The sequence below is a fragment of the Atractosteus spatula genome, chromosome 8 (genome assembly GCF_055471065.1).
Source record: "Atractosteus spatula isolate fAtrSpa1 chromosome 8, fAtrSpa1.hap1, whole genome shotgun sequence".
Lineage (NCBI taxonomy): Eukaryota > Metazoa > Chordata > Actinopteri > Semionotiformes > Lepisosteidae > Atractosteus > Atractosteus spatula.
Genome location: NC_142713.1, coordinates 15,926,566 through 15,947,404, shown reverse-complemented (window position 1 = coordinate 15,947,404; position 20,839 = coordinate 15,926,566). Strand labels below are relative to the sequence as shown.

Here is a 20,839-nt window from a genome sequence, read left to right as displayed (position 1 = left end):
GTAAATATAATACTGAAAAGAAGGCTACTGTCTTGAATTTATGTTGAATTTATGTACAGTAAAACTCCCATCGAGCTCTGACTACTATTCTTAGAAATGCGTTCTTTGATATGGAAATGAAAAGCATATTTAATAAGAGCTGCATTTTTATAATGGAGGGTGCTAAGCCCATCTTTTTAAGTCTCTTATATTATCATAGAACAGCATGAGCATGCTGATGATCAGGAGACAGGCAATAGAGCCACCCTGATCATGTTTAATAGGATGCAGGTTCTCTCTTTTACTGCTCATATTACAGCACAGCGCATGGCAAGATGGATTTCTAATGACTGAGAAAAGAAACTGGAAATGATGTTCCGATAGGTAAACACGAAGGCCAATAACATTTAAGAATAGATTTCTTGACACTTTTCAGAGTGAAATTTAAAAAAGAAGTTTACCCAGAGGGCAGTCATAGTGGGAGAAAGGGGTGGCTAGCTGGACAGAACTACAGAGGAAAAGCAGTTTTTTTCTAGTGTGTACTGCTGTGAGGACCGTAGGAACTTGCTGATGCACTGTGGTTTTGCACAGAATGCTCCCTTTATGTTTGTGGCTCTCTTTTCTGTTCAGAAGCCTGGTGCTGTTCACTCCTACTCCATAGCTGAGAACTTTGTGCGATCGACCCTTCTTCATTTCATCAGGGGTGGACAGTTCCTTTCTTCGAAAGCATTCTAATTCATTGTCAGGAAAAAAGGGCCAGCTGAAGCAAGACATGGTCATATATCTGGAACAGGTGGCTGCTAATGGATTTTCTCCCCACTTTGCTTGATCAGAATAGCTGTATTGTCAGCCCTCTCGGCATCCTCCATGTCCTGTCTGTTGTGTTGATGTCTGTCTTGTTACAATTTAATGCTGCACATTTAGAAACCGGATTGAAGTATTTCATGGGGTAGATGCTTCTTATTATTTACTGTCAATGGAAATTTGACAATAGAGATTGCTGAGTTTGACATGCTTCAAAGTAGTTCTATGGAAAATAAGAACTACATATTACTACTAAATTACAATTTAGTTGTAATATTTGTGCTACTGTACATGCTGCAACAGTTTGTAATTGTATACATTCTTTTTGGGTAGCATAGCGGCACAGTGGTTAGCATTGCTGCCTTTCTGAGCTGGGGCCCTCGGTTCAATTCCAGACCTGGGGCTATCTGTGTGGAGTTTGTATGTTCTCTCCGGGTTTGTGTGGATGGTCTCTGGTTTCCTCCTGTATTCGAAAAACATACTAGAAGATTAATTGGCTTCTGGAAAAATTGGACTTGTGTGTGAATGTGTTTATCTGTGTGTCACACACAGGGTGTGGGTGTATCCTGCCTTGCACCTGTTGCTTACTGTGATAGGCTCCGGCTCCACTGCAAGAAGTTGTTAGAAAATGGATGGATGGGTACTGCTTCTGCACGAGGAATCTAAGAAGCAGTACCTGGATATCGTGACAAAATAACATTTTCTAACAAGCATAACAAATCATCCACTTAATTTAAAAAGTAAAATTCGCTGGACCGTTCATTTATCGTTAGAACACAATTACTCTGTCAGTAATATTAAGATGTGCCCCGACTAGCTCTGGTGGTAGAGCATGAGACTCATAATCTCAGGGTAGTAGGTTTCTGTCCCACATTGGGCGCAAGGTTCTCTGCTTCGTGGAAAGCGAAAGGCATGACACAGAAAGATGTCGTGGCCATCCACTGTAACCAAGGAAATCTCCAGTTGTGATGACTACTCGTACCACTGGACCCAGGCTTCTAAGGTTGAGAGAGTGGGACTGTCCCAGTGCAATGGCTTCCCCACTTCAAAAAGCTCTCCTGCACAGATTTCTTCATGCTGCTCATCTTCCAAACAGATGAACTGCACACAGTACCACCATCATCGTCGGACTCAACAGACAACCAACAACAATATTAAGCTCTCCTTACAATATGTGGTCAACAGTATAAAAGTTACTATACTTTCATATGTTGTATTTGACTGTATATATTGGGTAAGAAATGTGCTTCAAATGTCCTAGCAATCAATGCCAAGGAACTCAGTTAGCTGAGAGGTATTAAAAATGGAACAATGGAATATTGGAACCAATGATACTTGTGTTTTTAATGCCTCTCTGTATAGTTAGAAACTGTCTGACCATGATACAACATACAGTAAGTAGCACTGTAGTGAGCAGTTCATGAAATCATTAGAGATTTGACTTGATTTATTTTATTCTGAAGGCAGCCTAAATAGCCTTTTCACTCCTCATTACTGTCCTGTGCAAATAACTGAACAAAACTGAAAAGTAAAAACTAAACAGGGTTACACCATGCTACTGATGAAGTATCATATCTGTCAAACAGGTGCTGGGTAACTTCCTACCTGTGCCGTGGAATGCATTTAGCAGCTATCCATATTCTGGAAAATGTGTCAGTGTGCATTGACTTTCTTGTGTTTCAGTTACAACACAACATATGTCATGTCAATTCTGCTCAAGAGGGGTCCTCTTAAGTTTTTCAGCACAGCAGCTTGTAAATTTATGAACTCAATTGTTTATCCTTGTAGCTGCTCTGCAAATAATGTGGTCTCTGATTTAGATTTGACAAATGATGTGTTGATCATCTTTCTGTGTCATGTGGCAGTGAGCATTGTTAGCCATCTGCTATAATTAATCCTGCTGATTGTGATGGGTAATTAATTCCTCCCTTGTCATACATTAGGCATTAGCTAGTAGATGTTTTTGACTCTGTCACCTGTTGATTCAAATGCCTGCCAGTGCAGCTTGTGCGCTTTGGCCTGGTATTTTGGCTGTATGAATTCCTATTTGTCTTGTTTTAGGGCAGTATGGTGGTGGAGTGGTTAGCATAGCTGCCTGACAGTGCTGTTGCCCTGGGTTCAATTCCAGTGGTGCTGTCTGTGTTTGTAGGTTCTACACATGTTTGTGTGTTTTTTTTTCTGAGTACTCTGGTTTTCTCCCTCAGTCCAAACACATGCACCCAAATGCAGGTAGGTTAATTGGCTTTTGAGAAAATTGACCCTGTTGTTTGTTCTTCTGTGCTGTATGGATGTATCATGGGAAAATACTTTGGAAGAGTGTCTTTATGTCTTAATTAACATATTCAGTTGTAGAACGCGTGTCAGGGCCAAATATTGCTGAATCATATGGTCACTGTTAGGATCAAGGGGCAGAATTGCAATAATAAAACATAATTTGATTGCTAAATATAATTTCTAATATAGTTTCCCAGTTATAAATTGCTTATCATCCTCCACCTTCTACAATTGCTTACACAGTGTACAGTAAATGACATTTTGTCACATGTATTGCTCCTTTACACTTTGTATATCCATAATCCTGGCTTGTAAAGTTAGTAGATTGAAGAATTGGATCTACTGTATGTAAACCACAAGGCCATTTGCAACTTAAGTCTTTAGCTGGTTAGGTCAGACTTTCTGAGCTATCAGTTGGGGAATATCAAGTGAAGAATAAGAAATTAAGTTAAGTTATACTATAATAGGAAAATTTAGGTTTTTCGAAAACCTAAAATGGAACAGAGAGGAATGGGGAAAGACTGAGTTTGAGTTTACTTGGGTCATAAAGGTTAGCCCTACTTGTCTTAATGGTGCTACAGTACGTGATCCATAAAGACCACAAGCCAAAGTCTTCAGTCAAACATCTTGCCAAAACAAGAACAACAATGTAACAATGGCAGTTTATAAACCATGCTAATGCCTAGCTGTCTTACACGTACAATTAATCAATATATCATTCTATTTATAACAACAAAAAATCTGTGGAAAGCTCTAAAAACTTAACTTTTCTTTATGATGTGAGTTTTAAATTATATAACTCAGGAAATTATAAATACTGTATAAACATTGTCTTACCTTACTATTGTCTTGACGGTAGAATAAAAAAAAAATATTAAAAAGACCAATAACTTGTGAAAAAACGTAAGTTATTTTACAGATATCGAATGTAATTTTGTTCATGATCAACGATAAAAATAAAATAAAGAACTTTTATTTTAAAGACATTTAAAGAAGTATGGTCGAATCAAGTAAAGCATAATCGGTTAAACACAATCCCAGAATCTTGGTTGCATTTTTCCACTCTAGTGCTCCCCACTGTTAAAAAATATTTTTATATTACTGGTGATATCTAATGTAATTTTTTTTTCACAAATCAGTCGATGAATCAGTATATTTTCCCAGCTCTGCACAGCACCTCCAGTTAATTTCTGCTTGAGAAGGACTAGTGCAGAATGCTTTAGTAAGCTGCAAGGATGATGAAAACAAACCAACACATCGGGTGAAAACAACAATACTAAGTATATTGAAAAAGTAAGATTATATTTTGTTAACTTATTTTTAAAAATTGTAATTATTAACAGTTATCACAGTCAACAGGGTCTGGTGCTGTTTTGCATAGCCATCCTTCTGGTTTGAAGCTGTTGCTTAAAGGGTCATTTTTAGTTCTGATTTCCAAATATGACACCACCACAGAAAGAGACACTTAAGCTGCAACATACTATAATAAGAGAATTTCAGAGCTGTGTTTTTTGTTAACACTTTCTACTAGATATTGTGCAGAACAATAATTCTCTTAATTTAAAACAATGGATAAAAGACACTGAATGTTTAGTGCCAAATGTTTACCAACTTTATGTGCAGGGGCTGGCTTGTCTGTTGGTTTAGTAGCTACCTGTTTTTGTTCTTCTTGTCAGTGATGTACTGCAAAACACCAGAACTCTAAAGAGCATAATTATTGAAAAATATTCTCATGTAAAATAAAATTGATTATTGTCATTTAAGGTGGTACGGTGGCTTAGAGGTCAGCATTTTTTTCTCACAATGCTAGGGTCTTGGTTTCCATTCCTGGGGTGCTAACTGTGTGGAGTTTTTATGGTATGTTCTCCCCGTTTTTGCATGAGTTTCCTCTGGGTACTCTTCCCATAGTTGCTCTGATGTGTGTTTGCATTTGTGTGTCTTTGTGTGTCCTGTGATGGACTGGCACCCCATCCAGGGTGTATCCTGCCTTGCGCCCACTGCTTGTCGGGATTGGCTCCAACTTAGAAAATGGTTGTATGAATGGATGGATTATCATATCAATACTCTCTTAAACCATCATACAAAACATTAAGTGATGTAGTTCACCTGAAGTTGCTTAGTATGTGTGTATGACCTTCTCAGTTTGGACGTCAGCACTATAGTGTGAGCCATGGACTGGTATCTGCTGCTTTGGTGTAGCAGTTTGTCTAGCAGGTCTTCTTCTGCGCCTCCTCTCAATGCTGCTGTGTTCTCTTCTCCCCAAGGCAGAGATAGAATGGTTTTATTTAATTACTTTATTTTATTACTTGTCATTTATTGAATATTCTTTTCTACATTCTACTGAATGTTTTTTTTTCTGTTCAGAGTTAATTTAATTAGAAATCTAAACTATTTGCTCTACTATAGAGTATATTCTGGAGAATTCCCAGGGTGTACACTTTGAGTTATATAAAGTAATAAAATTTGACAATGCCGACATTAAACAAGTATGCTGTATAGAATGAAAAGGAACAAGTAATAGGTTTATTCCATGCTAAAAAGAGAAGAGAGAAAACACAACGTTTTCGGCCGTGAAGCCTTCGACTATGCATGCTGACGCAGCTACCCATCTGAACTGCTGTGTGGAATGTTTTACGTGAGAGCCTGTACATTCACAGAGACAGTAGTGCAGGTGACATGCAATTTCAATACAAATGTAAGCCTTGAAAAATGGTACTAAATAAATTTAAAATAAAATTCAGATGAAGAGATTACAGAAAATATTTTTTTATGAGCTGCCAGCCTATATGCTTTCTGTAGAAAGAACATTAATCATAGATTTGTCTTCATGTAGTAGAATGGGATATACTGTAGAAGCTGTAATATCTGCTGTCTTGATGTCTGTTCCATTTGAAAACTCACCATTTCAGTCTTCAGCAAACAGTATCCTTCAAAAGGAATGCAATGAAATGCAATGCTAATGTACAATTTATAAAACATAGTTTGGAACATGTAAGGAGAACTGATAGAACTGTCAGGAATTTAACTGCAGGATGTTGGTGGTGTCAGTGGGAGATGTGCAACCTCTCTTTTTAGCACTTCTTCTCCTTTCATATACTGTACAATGGCCCTAACGGATGGCATCATGGCAGATGTACAGTAGGTGGTTTTGGTACAGTATGCATCTCATTCTCTTCAGAGCAAGTGTGGAATTTTCTGCTGGACAGCGGACTGTTAAACTAATTAGTGATTACATACCGAGTAGCACAACTTGAATATCGGCACGGGATTGCGGGTATCCCACACAATTGTAGTTATTTCCGTAAATCCGGTATTTAAATGAAGTTGACAATTCAAAGTGCAGTGTCAGTAGTATGCAGATCACTAAAAGCCCTGAGAAATGTGCTAGAATACATGGTTGCCTCCTGCACACAGGACTCTGATAAAGCCAAAGGTCTTCTTATTGCTGTCAGATAGTTCAACTTTGTGACCCTCTGTCACTTGATGAAAGATGTACTGCTGCATGTAGTCCTTCTCTCAAAGCATTTTCAAAAGGAAGACGGACTTCTCCACAGTCCAACCTATGGTTCAGGGCACTGTAGTGAATTAGGGTTCTTAGGGTTTCTGCCCTTGCCACTCCTGCCCAAGTTCGTCCCCTGCCTCAGGATCGAACCCAGGCCCATACAACCTGTATTTGGGCTGTTCGTTACACTCTCCCCCACTTAATTTTCACCATTCTCGGTGAAGGGCTATCCCATCCCACTCCTGATACCAAAGTAGCAAATTCGGGTTTTTGGGGGTTTCTGCCCTTGCTGCTCCTGCACCAGTTCGTCCCCCGCCTCAGGCTCGAACCCAGGCCTCCGGCATCGTTCAGCAGGGATATTGCCAGCTGAACTGAAGAAGGCCTTCGTCAGCCCGGGCGGCCAACATCCTTGTTATGCACAGGGGAGTAGAGAGCGGTGCCTTCACTGCGCTGCAACCGGCTTTTACAACCTGTATGTCGCCCGTTTCACTCGTTCATAACAATACTAAAGAGGCACTGAGAGATGTATTAGTCCATCCTGGTCCTTCAGAGCAGGAATTTTTCAGTTCCCTTGAAGATAACAGCTTTAAAGGAGACAAACTGTTTGATTGTCCTACACCAGTGGTTCTCGAACTGTGGTACGCGTACCAGTTGTGGTACGTGGAGCGCCGCCAGGCAGTACGCCATATGACCCCGGAACTTTGTTGTGTGCACTGAAAAATTGGGATGGGTTTTCATATTTTCTATTTTAATAAAATTAGTTTGTGTCGACTACGCAGCCTATGTACTACGATACAGCGTGCGCTAATACTTGAGTGGACACAAGAGCTACTATGTAATTCTATACCAGTCTATAGGAATGCGTGCTATGAATGCAAGTGACCAGTTGTATTTAAAAACAGTTATCTCCAGCAAATAGGGAGGTAGGAGAATGTGCATGATTTTGGAACGCTGGCAATCTTGTGAGCACAGGAAAGCATGATAGATAACAGAAAAATATTTAAGAACTGTTCTAGGTTAATTTGAGAAAATACACCGAGTGTCTCTGTGTTTCGCTCCCATGTGAATGAAATAAAAACTTCTTTTAACTTCTGAGACAAACTCCTGAAATGGAAAGGAGGAAAAATGCAAGCTTGCGGATTGCTAAAGCAGGTAAGCCCCACACTACTTGTGAAGAACTTTGTTTACCGTTGCCAAAGAGCTGACACGTATTATGTGTGGAGAAAAAACTACTGAACAGTCCAACCTACTGCCCCCTCCGAAAGACACAGTCACTCATAGAATTATTGATATGGCGGATGATGTCAAAAGTACGCTGATAGAGCGTGTAAAGATGAGCAGATGCATTTCACTGCAATTAGATGAGTCTGTAAATGTCATTGATTTGGCCAATTTGCACGTTTATGTTCGATACAAGTTTGGGGGTATGTCCCATGAGGACTTTCTGTTCTGTAAGCCGCTACCAACAGGAACTACAGGAGAGCACATATTTCAGCTTCTGAATGAATTTATCGAAGAGAATGGCATCAACTGGATAAAATGTGTCGGAGTTTGTACAGACGGTGCTAGAGCGATGACAAGCCGAAACAGTGGTGTCGTTGCACGAATTAGAGAGGTTACTCCAGATATGAACTGCAGCATCCACCGCGAGGCCTTGGCTGCCAAGAAAATGCCTGACAATTTAAAATCTGTTAGACTCTTGTGAATTTTGTCAAGGCTCGACCAATTAATTCACATCTGCTTTGCTCGACTAAACAGGCTCACCCTTCTCACTGAAATGGTGCTTTTTTCTTGTTTATTTTTAATTGTTGTTATTGTTCCTTTTGTCATTCTGTAAAGCGCTTTGAGAAGCCACCTTTAAAGGCTCTATATCAAATAAAGTTTATTATAATATTTATTATATGTGTACGTGAGTGTGTGCGCGCATGCTTACTCATGTTGGTCATTGAGATTTTCTGGGGTTCCTATGAGAAGATGACTTGTAGGTAGTACTTGGATGCTTTGGTTTGATCAGGGGTGGTACTTGGTCCAAAAAATTTGGGAACTACTGTCCTACACAAAAGACTGCCTTTGACAACATGAAAAGCAGATACAGTATGTGGGTTGCTTGATGAGTACGAGAAACAATAATCATCCTTCTCCTAAGTTATGTTCTTGTACCTTCAATAGAGAAAAAGTTGACAATGAAAGACAGATTGCCAACAAGGTGGGACTGTTTTTACAATGAACTTTTAAAGCTCGTGTTGTGTATTAATTATTATGATGCACTCGTTTCATTAGTCTACTATTATTCCACCCCAGGACACTGAAATCCCACCCATGAGCTTCATGTAAAGGGGGAATTTCCCCTCATTTTCAAAAATTTCAAACCCTGCCGAGTAGGTGTATAAAAACGTAATTGACAATTCAGAATTTCTAATAATTAAAAACATTTACTATGTGGTCTTTGAGGGGATTGTAATAACACCTGACCTGCCACTAGAGGGCATCCAAAGGCCTCTATAATTTATAAACAGATAATTAGTTAATTAATTTGATTATTGGAAGTGTATAATTCCACATTCTCACATAAGGTTAATTAGCAAAATGTTTAGATATGTAAACAGCTTTCACAGTGTTTATGGTGGTTGAGTTTTAGATTTTATGGTGATTGAGTTTAGTAAGGCTGCTTTAAACTCTGGCTGGTGTAAAGACTTGTATGATAACTAAAGTAAAACCTCTTGCACTGTACAGCTGCTCCTATTGTGAGTGTTCATGGAGGTACCTTGTTTAAGGATGAGATGTGTCACATACTCATACACGCATTTCTATTATGTGTCACATACTCGTACAGAATTCCAGTTTTTACTTTGTAGTGCTTATTAAGAATTTCTTTATAAAATCTGTTCTTTAGTTCAGTTCCTTTATTTAACATTTTATAAATATACAAAAGGACACCTGTAGATACAGATATAAATGTTGGTAGCCTATATTCATCAATATTTAACAATTAACTATAATATTTTAGTATAAATTTGGTAATTGGTTATTTAATATTTTCTATTCCAAAGGATAACAGAATAACAGATAACAGAATGCTATATATTGTAAGTAGGGGGACTGCTTTATCTTCTAAAGCCTAAGTTTGCTTGTGTTTTTTTTCTATTTTATTTCTCTTCAAATCATCAGGGGAAAAACATTTCCTTGCCATTTTTTCTTGCCTTGTGATGTCATTTCATATATTTATACTGTATTTATAGGTTGATTTCCAGGTGGAGTCACTCATATACAGGTACTGCAGTGCAAAAGCCTTATCTTAGTCAGGAGTTGTATGAAATTAGATTCAACAAATAGGATTTACCCAAAGGGTCCACCAGTGCCCATATCATATACAGTATATCATATCATATATACAGTGTACTATTATATTGACTGTTATTAATTCATCTTAGTTTGGACATGAAGAACCAAGATCATAATTTTGTAATTTTTTAACCCACATTGTTCAGGATCCTCAGTAACATAATACTGAATTGTTTCTGCAAAGAGTTTATGACTTTTGCACAGCAGTTTGTATATGCTGAGAGCTAAGATATGTGCAAAAAAACAAAGGAAGTATAAACATTTTTCATTTAAATTTCATGATAACTTAATTAACTGTACCTCTTTAATAACTGACCTTATGAGACATGAAGAATAGAAACATTCATGTTGGCCTCTTCAGTGTTACTCTTATCACTAAGAATTTCTAAGCTTTTAACCTTGAGATGTGCCACAGCCATTCACAATGACCTTTGAGTATTTTTTCCAATAATGCAGTCACTGTGATGGATGGAGCCTGTTCCAATTAATTTGTTCATACTGTCCCTCTTACTGCTAACCATCACTTGATAACCAACATTGATCTTACATTGTTCCCCCACTTTCCTTAATATTGATTTTTTGTCCATGCGTTTATTGGAAATTGGCTTCCTGGCAAATTGGAGGCCAAACACTGTACAGTAGATGCTATTAATCATGCTTTGCCACAAATGCCTTTTTTAAGGTTTTGAGCCAGATTTAGCTTCACCTGAGTATTTTGGTAACTTTGACCAGTCTTTCCTGTTCCCTCAATATTACAAGGACACTATATATAAATATATTGTTTTAAATGTCTGTTGTTTACATTTTTCAGTTAGTTCACTACCCCATTGTTTCACTAGGTATGCTAGAGTGGTCATTGGCTTGGCTGTCTGTCACATTACCTGTTTAATGTCATTTATGCAAAATTTCTAGAATGTTGTACAACTAAGCTTGATAACATCAGTGGCAGAAATTGAAGATTGCAGGATCTGTGCAAAAAATGTTATGACCCCCTCCCCTCACATAACAAACTATTAGCACTATAATAAAAAAGTCTGCTCATTTAAAAAATCATCCTCCCTACCTTTAGCTCTGCAAGAAACACATACAGTACAATCCCTTTGTACAACCCTTTAATATGATACTGTATACCACTTTACTTACAAAATATTTTCAGATAATGTCCTTTGTTAGTCAGATAAATAGCACCCAGCTGCAGTTAACTACCCATTAAGTTGTTGGAGATCACTGGTGTGGTGATTTCTACATAATTACTCTGTGTTCCAATTTTTCCTCCTCAGTCTCCACAGGAGTGCTATCCGGAAGTTGCTAGCAGGCAGTGAACTAGAGTTAAAGTGGGTTTCAACCTCCTTGGCAGCCTGTAAAGAAAATGTATATTTTAGTCAATTTGCCGGCTGCCTCAAACTGTTCTATTTTGATTTTTCTTTTCAGAGCAACAACGTTCTTTTGTGGCATAGGTAACATTTTGTCCTTCCTGTCTTTTTCCCATAAATATATTTTTAATTAGCATGTTAAATACCACATCTACCTCAAATTCTATTTAAAAAAAAGGTTGTCATAAAAAAATGACAAGAAACTAATAAGTTTACTTGCACATTGTCTACTGTTTGTTTGTATATTGTCTTGGTGCACTGTTTGCACTTTGTTTTGTTTTTTACACTTGTTTTACAATCGAGAGACTTTCTGTAAGTAAGAATTCCATTGTACCAGTACCGGTTACATATGGCAATAAAGTTCAAGTTCAAGTTCACTTTGACAGACATTCTATACTAGTGATAGAATCTATACAAGTGATTCACTAAAAGTACAGTATATTAAAATAACAATGTTTAGAAATGAATTATTAGAATAATAATGTTACAATAGTTCAGGTGGGTAGCTGCATCAGCTTGCGTAGGCTGCAAAGGAACAAGTAATAGGTTTATTCCATGCTGAAAAGAGAAGAGAGAAAAAACAACATTTCGGTGTGAAGAAAGCCTGAAGAACGCTTCACAGACGAAACATAATGTTACAATGTTTTACTCGCTATGTGTTGTACTGCGCATTAAAAGTGTGTGGGGGGGGCACACTTCGCTATATTATATATAGTACTGAAACTGCTGTTCAAGTTGCTATAGACCTCCTCATGGCAGCTGATTCAGTTACACTTTCAGTCTTAGTTATTTTAGATCTTAGGGCTACATTCAATAGTGTAAATTGAGTTGTTTTTGGTTAGAGTAGCAGTAGTAGTAGCAGTAATTTATCTGATTTTCTGGTACTGCCCCCTAAATAGCTTAAATCTTAGTTAGGCATTGAACATCAGAGGTTTTAATTCATATACTGGGTTCGTTACATTTGGTTTTACTCAGGGATAAAACACTGCGCTCTCTGTTTAGTATTTATGTTTCCTCTTGGTCAAACTTGGCGTTACCAAGTTTAGTTACTTTGGTAACTAAACTCGTTACCAAAGTAATCATGTCATTACTCTGAATTTGACATGAAATCTTAAATGACACAAAGTGATTAGTATGCTAATTATGATAAAACTAAGGCCATATGATTTGGTACATAAAACCAATTTTGTAAATGGTGGATGGTGCTGAACTTTGACCCAAAATGAAAAATATAGTGGGGCAAGAGTGAGCTTTGGTCTTGGATTTGGAATTTTGTGTACAGAATATACTGTATATCCATCTTAGAAATATTGCCCATCTATAGTACATTCTTTTTAGTCCGTATCTTTAACAGAACGAATGGTTCATGTCTGTTTTTCAAGGAATTAAAAAATAACAACTTGGGTTACTAAAGAAATATGTACTGTATGTATAAAAATACTCAGGCAGATACATTGATACTTAAAATGAATCTAATATAATATACAGGATATATATAATATACAGTATATGCCCAGGAGAACAGAACAATCTTTGATTGTTTTCTATGTAATGGCAATGGTGAACAGAAGTTAAAACATGATTGCCTTCACTTGTACTGTGGGATTTATGTATTCTGAGTTTATATGAATTTGGGTATTATTAAGATTGTTATTATTTGGGTTTATGAAACTATAACATATATTCAGTGTAAATCCTGATTAGTGAAAAAACTGATCTTGGATTAACCGGAAAATGAATGGGGCCCTTGTATGTGAATATTTTTAATATTTGACTAGATATGCTGTAGACCTGGACATACGCCTGTACATAGGAATAATTATTGAATAATAATACAACAGAAAACACTTATTTTTTACCATTCTTTTTTTTCCAGATGGATATTTATTGCCATTTGACATCTCTTCAGGAAGAACAGAAGACTTACACACTGCCTTATCACCTGAAACCCAAGGAAACAGTTTCTCTCTGAGACCAGTGCTAACTACTGCAGGTGCTACTTTAGAAACCCTGTCTGAAGCTACAGGACAAAATGGCAATACTACTGAGAAAACATTCTTTACGGGATGGAGTGTCTTGCCTTCACAAGGCTCCAAGCCACCTACTTCCAGGGGCTCCTCTCTTGCTTTAGAAGAAAGCAATTCCATTCCCCCCCAGCAACCTGCAAAACCTGCTGAATGGTCTCAAGTATTTCATAATCCAGATATGACCATTACACCAGTCAGGCAGACCAGGGATCTTAAACAACCTTTATCTTCACTTTTCACATCTGCATCATTGGCTACATCTGGCTCTCTGCAGCTACTAGGTCCAAATACTAAGGCTTGGAGTTCCCGGAGCACATTGCCCTTTGTTTCAGACACTGTTACACCATCGGATCATCAGCCTCCACTGCCACAATCAAATGTGTCAGCAGCTCCATTGCACACCTCACTTCTGCAACGTATCACCTCCTCAGCCACATTGCCACAGTTCACTGTTCCAAACCCTTTATTGAGGACTTCAGATGATCCTATACCATCATTAAAACCTAACAGCCAGCAAAACACATCTGTGTTTACAGTACAAGGTATTTTCCCATCAGTTCCTGCAGCACATGCTGAATCCACAGTAGAAGTAATTACTCCAGCAAGAGAAGCTCAGAATGAAGAAGTTAACTCTGCTTCTAGTTTTACTGATAAAAAAATAACACAAAAAGTAGGTGATACATTTAGTCCCAGTCTTCCTGTAAAAACTTTCAGCAGAGATGAAGATTTTCACAGTATTTTGTCAAGTATTAAGCCACAGCTCAATAATGCTACACAAGGTATTCATTTACTTTTGAAAACACCAAGCAGCTCAGATCCTGAAATGCTTTCTCCAAGTTTTGTGCCTTTTCTCAGACCTCATGCTATGCTAGTAACAACAGAGTTGACATTAGTTCCATCAGAGGAATTCTTTCCCACTGGAACAATAGAAACAGATTTTGGGTCTGGGGACTATCTTGAGACAATATCTTTCATGGGATCAGAAGTGGATGATTTGTCACTTGTCACCAATCTACCTACTGACATGTATGATGTAGAGGAATCTGTTTCTGAGAGGTACGACACCTCTTTCCCCTCAAGACAGGTATTACCATTGTCTTCAATGCACATTGTGACTACTAGTTCTAATTCAGGTTTTCCCACCATTAATAATGTTGGTCTAGGAACCATTCACCCCACTTCAGTTTTTTCCTCCCACGGCCAGACAGTGGTGGATTCTTTTGCTCCTTTGCAGAATTTTTCATTTGATAAAATTTTAGATTCAGATTGGGTTGACTCTTTTACAGTTGAGCCAACTGAACTTCTGCTCCCTGATATGAACAGTTTAGAATATTATTCTATTCTACTAGCCATGGAGAATGCACTTAAAAAGAAAAATAACCAGACTTCTGGAGAGCATATTAATTTTGCATCTGTAGAAGCACCTCATATCACACCAACCAGCTTGTTAACTCTAGACCAGAGTCATATTTTAAAAACTGCTATTCAGTCTAATGAGACATTGTCTTTACTTTATAACAGTAGCTCTCTGAATGCTAATATTACAGCTTTACAACCAAGTAACACCATGATTTTTGTGAACTCTACAATATCTGATTCAACTAGAGTTCTAATGACAGAGACACCAAGCCTTAACATGTCATTATTTGAGTCTCTGGAGACTTCAAGCTATGTTTCATCTTTATTTTTGCCAAAGACTGATGTCTTTGATGGAACACCAGCATCAGTTAATCTGTTGAACAGCTCAGAATATGTTTTGGAGCCTTCAGTGACACAAACCCCTTCAATTGCCTTCTCAAACACCCTTTTGGAAAGCTTGGCTCCCTCTGTTCTGATGGACCTGTCACCATCATTGAATGAAACAGCTCTACTAGTGGCAACAGTGCCAGCTTCTGGGCCAAGTACTGCAGGCAGTTCATTACACAAAGAGCTTGACTTAATTTCATCCTTTATTTCTGTTCAGCCCACCACTATGCTGCCAGATGAACTTTTTAGTTTGAGCTTAGGGGATGTCCATTCACTTTATGCAACAACTGTTCAATGGTTTGCCTCATTGTCTTATACAGCTACAGCTACTGTTTCTCTCCAGGCAACCCAAGTGTCAGCCATCTCTGAGTTAATTTCCCCCACTTCAGTTGATCTCAGTCGTGGAGTCAGTTCTCTCGCCACTGTGATACCCATGGCAAATTACAACACTACCACAAACGATCTTACTACAAACCGTCCAGTAACCACAATGTTTGTTAATGGTATGATGTCAACTGGAAAATCGGCTACAGCTTCAACAACAAATACATATAATAGCAAGATCACTACACCCTTTACTCCTGCTACTTTAATACCAAGTCCTGAGTCAACATCATTTACAACACCAAGAGTAATGTCAACTTCTAAAACCCCGCAATCAACAGCCACCCGGCACTACCTCTGTAACATCACCAAGATGGACACGTATTTAGTTCGAACAGGTAAGGAGTACTATTATTTTACTGAGGAATTAAACAGAGACAAAAAAATTAAGAGTTTATTTTTAATTTCAATGTTATTTAATCAAGTGGAACTAAGGAAGAAAATTCTCAGCAATATTTTTAGAATACAGTTCCTTGTTAAAGGATTCAGAGCTTTTGTGTCCCATTTTTAAAAATTAAAATCTGAATAGTCAAGAGGTTACTTAAGGGTAAAATAGGTTATAGTAAATGTCACCAAAAACTAAAGAGAAAAAAATAAATACATTGATTGTATAAGTATTCAGATCCCATGAACTCCCATGAATATTTGGTGGAAGCACCTTTGGTCTTTGATAGCAGTTACAGCTGCAGATCGTTTTGGGTAAGTCTCTACCAATCAAGAACATTACTTTCTGATTCTTAATTTCATCCATTGTCCAGCTAAAAGGTGAATTTTGTTCCAGTTTTAGCTTTGGTTGAGGTATTATCTCTAAGAGTCGCAGTACTTTGCTCCATCTACAGTTTGTTCCCATCAGTATTAATAAGCTTCCCAGTCTGCTTTGATGAGAACATATCGCTGCCATGAGGACCCCAACCAGGGTCCTCCTTGTCTGGTTGCTCAGTTTGTAGGAACAGCATGATAAAGGTAGTGTCCATGTACAGTACTTTCCTCTTTTTAGTGATCAACTTCACCATGCTTAAGAAGATATTAATGGTCTTTGAAATATTTTATACCCTTCTCCTGATCTGTGCCTTTACACAACATTATCCTTGAATTGTTTAGAAAACTAGTATTTGGTATTCATGGTTGAATATTTGCTTGAAATTCACTACCTTACAGACCTTACAGATAAAGGAGTATTTTTTTCTGAAATCATGTGAGCCACTGTTATGACACACAGACAGGGACCACTCATCTGTTTATGTGGCTTGCTAAGGTAATTTTGTACTCCTAAATTAATTAAGTTTAGGTGGGTAGCTGTGCCAGCATGCGTAGGCTGCAAAGAAACAAGTAAGGACACCCAAAGAAGGCTCCACAGCCAAGACGTTGTGTTACCTTTCTTCTCTTTTCATCATGGAATAAACCTGTTACTTGTTCCTAAATTAATTTAGGTTTGCCATAGTACAGGATATGACTACTTATACAATCATGACTTTAACATTTTTAATATTATCTACTGTATATACTTTCACTTTGAATGTATGGAGTAGGTTGTGTATATAACAGATATTCAGAGAATGCTTCAAAGTATGCAAGAATCTGAATATTTTTGCAAAGCACCTACTGTATATTTTGAACAACATATAAAGTGTTTCCTATATCATTCTGCAGTTTAAACATATCTATTCTTAAATCTATGCTGTGAGTTTAAAAAATATTTTAATATCGATTGCTTTGTGTTTGAAAACTGCAGGTCTGGCTACGACCACAACACTGGGATATGCAAAAGCATACATCAGAGAGATTTTGAAAAATGAATTCAACCGTTCTGTTGAACTGCAGGTACTCACTGGACACTTTTATTATAATGAGTTTAAAGTAAGTTACAGTACCTGGTCTATGAATGCATCAAGAACATTGAAACAGCTTGATTTAAATAAGCTTTTATTTTCTTGTTAGTCGACAGTTTATGCTGAAAGTAATAAGTTTTGGGTAGGCTGGTAGCATAGCACTGATGCCTTACAGCTGTAAAGTCTTAGGTTTGATTCCAGACTTGAGTGACTTCAGGGAATTTGTGTGTGTTCGCATAGGTTTTCCTCAGATGTTTTAGATACCCTTCCTCCACTCAGAAACAGATAGGAAAGTTTAATTGGCTGGTATAAATTGTCCTTGTGTACTGCAATGTGAGATATCAAGTCTGCTTGGCATGCCAGGAAATTTATCCATTGCTGGGATGCGAGAAGACAGTATGACTATGATTCGCAAAATATTTATTTTTAATTGATGGCTTGTACCAAGAGATACCTGATATACTTTGTAAATACAAAATACAAAATGTTAAGGTATGGTAATGTTTTTTATTCATTGTTTTTTTTTAGCAATTTAGATTAAGGCCTGACTGTAGACGGTAGTGTTATTTATTAACCACAATGCTATTAATGGCACCTTAGATGAAGGGGTCAATGAAATGAATGTGATTAAACTGATATCATGATTACAGCACAGCTTTGTCACATGCTATGGAGACTAATCTTTGAATTGCAGTTTTACTGGTCGGTTCTTTTAAAGGAGAAAGCTTTTTTGCAAATTGCAAATATAAGTGTAAGGGCTGGTGCATAGAAGGGTACTTTAAAGTTAAATGGTGTTTGCAGTGCAAATGTCTATAGCAAGATGTGTAAAATAATTAATTTAGACTTATAGTAAACTAATGTTAATGTTAAGTGTATATTCTAGTGTAGATGCTTTTTTACCACGGTCTACCTAAAGTTTGGAAGGACTCTTGTGCTTTGTGTGATCTACTGGGCATTTTTCTTTTTCTGAATTTTCTTTCTTTTGCTTTTCTTTTTGCCTTGCTCAGTGAAATTTATCTACAGTGTGGTGAAAAAGTAAGTACGCCCCTTTAAGATTTTGTCGTAACATATTTAGGCATATGTGACCTTCACCAAGTCCTACCAAATCTTAATAGTAGATAGAACTAACCTCATTCGACAAATAACACACACACACAAATTCTGTTGTCATTATTTATTTAAAAATTACGCCAGCATGTTTATCACTTTGTGTTAAAAATTAAGTGCACCCTACCATCTCAATGAAGAGGTTATGTAGAATGAGGAGCATAAAAATAAGTGCAAATGATTAATGGATCATCGGAAAGTGATTCCACCTACTGTATATACAGTATACAATCAGAAGTCAGTCGGGTCTTAAGTACTTCATTTTTTGGTAATGTCATGCCCAGATTAAAAGAAATCTGTTACAGTTTTAGATAAAGAAGTGTTGCTGTTTATCAATCTGGGCTGGGATACAAAGTCATTTACAAACAATATTAAGTCCATCATTCCACATGATAAACTGCAAATGGAGAAAATTCAACACTGTTGCCAGTCTACCAGTAGTGTTCAGCATGCCTAATTTTCTCCAAGATCTGACCATGTAATGAACCTAGAAGTCTCAAAGAACTCTAAGGTTACATTGTGGGATCTACAGGCCTCTCTTGCTATGGTAAATGTCAAAGATCATAAGTCCACCAGGAATTCCAAGTCATAAGCCCAGTCAGAAAAAGACTGAAAACGAATGACTTGTATGGAAGGCTAGCAAAGAGGAAACCCCTGCAATCCAAGAGGAACCTTGCTACATGGCTTAAGTTTGCAAAACAGCACTTGAATGAAAAACAATACTCCTGGAACAATGTGCTCTGGACAGATGAGTTAAAAGTAAAGTTGTCTGGTGGTAATGCAAATAACCAAGTTTGTTGAAAACCAAACACTGCCTTTGACCAAAAGTACCCCATTCAGGTTATTGCTGCTTAAGTGAGTGCTACAGGATACTGAATCTGCACTGGGTACAGTTACTTATTCACACAAATATATTGAATGCTGGCTAATTTATTAAATAATGACAAAGTATATTTTTGTGTGTTATTTGTCAAATGAGGTAAGTTGTATCTACAATTAGGACGTGATGAGAGCTAGGTGAAGATCAGAAATGTATAAATATGTTAAACCATAAGATCTAAGGGGGGTATACTTTTTCACCTAACTTTATATTTTGTGCTTACTTGTATGTTCTTTGATTCATGACCTGTACTCTATTATGTGCTTTTTAAAAATATTTGAATTTAATATACTGACACCAGTTGTCTGTGAAATGTGAAAGTATTAAATGGTGTTTAGTTAAACTCCCTGGCTGAACACAGAATTGTTCCTAAATTGTTTTTTAGCACCCCTCAATCTGCCCCCACTTGACCATTGCAGTATTTCCTCCCTGGCTCATCTTTTATAACTGATGGGGGGACATCATGGTGACAGCACTGATCTCTAACAGGCACATCATTTCCTCAGCCAGACAAGCTAACGCCAAAGCATTAAGTATGCTACCCATTTCATACCAAACTACTGAACTGATTAATAATTCATTATAATCTAGATTAAATTAGATCACTTATTGTCTGAGATCTGGTAAAATTAGGCTGTAAGGTTTTAATAAGAGAGAGAGATCACTTTATTAGCCATATACAATTTCTTGCATTAGGAATTTGTCTTTTTCACATACCCCAGCTTACTCTCCATGAGACACACAGGCAGGAAGAGAGAAGCTTGGTGTCAGAGCTCAGGGTCAGCCATTTATACAGCACCCCTGGAGCAGTTGGGGTTAAGGGCCTTGCTCAGCGGCCAAATGAAGTAGGATTCCTCTGGCAGCTGCAGGATTTGAACCGGCAACCTTCCAGCCACAGTGCCACCGCTCCGCCCCTTTATACTGCTTCCAATTAAAGTCAGTTATTGTTAATGACAAGTATAAATATGTACATACAGTACATTCATTAGTTTTTTCTATTTTTTACTTTTAAAAAAATGAAAAAAATGGTTTTGGTATGAGTATGTGTGTCTGTGTACCTGTGATGAACTGGTGTCCCATTCAGGGTGTATCCCACATTGCACCTGTTACAATTATATGGATAAACATTTGACTAAATTTATTAAAATTTTGTTAATTTAAGCGGAAAATATGATCTGATTAAAAGTTAGTATTTTTCTTTGATAAGAGAATAAACCTGATCCATGGATCGCATCTTGATATTTTTTAATATGCTTGGTTTCCTGGAAATTCTTTGAAAACAAGAATTTCATAGAGTGACTATAAACTAATCAAAACAACTAAAATTTTAATATTGCAATTTGCCACTGAGGTACAGTATGCAACTCTCAAAATGTTTTAATATTATTTTAATGATCATTTGCAAAACAGTGTAAATATGACATCTAGATGAATGCAGCTTCAAGAATGACACTGAAGGAATCTGTGAACAATACTTCATGGAATTGTTTAACGTGTGTGGCACATTGGAAATTGTAGATTTTGTCCATGTATTCTGCTCACATACTGAATTAAGAACTGCATGCTATGAAGGAGACACTTCCATTTCAATT

The 20,839-nt window shown here is 37.3% G+C and overlaps 1 protein-coding gene across 1 annotated transcript in view; it reads left to right on the top strand.

Annotated features, from left to right (window-relative positions):
• The first annotated feature begins 1,708 nt into the window (after positions 1-1,708).
• LOC148829210 (UPF0606 protein KIAA1549-like) overlaps positions 1,709-20,839 on the top strand; it is a 76,790-nt gene continuing 57,659 nt past the window's right edge. The window contains exons 1-5 of the mRNA XM_088922584.1: positions 1,709-1,967; positions 6,881-7,031; positions 11,182-11,261; positions 13,151-15,769; positions 17,164-17,252. Of these exons, the coding sequence (XP_088778710.1) occupies positions 1,709-1,967; positions 6,881-7,031; positions 11,182-11,261; positions 13,151-15,769; positions 17,164-17,252 (3,198 nt within the window). The remainder of the gene's footprint in view (positions 1,968-6,880; positions 7,032-11,181; positions 11,262-13,150; positions 15,770-17,163; positions 17,253-20,839) is intronic.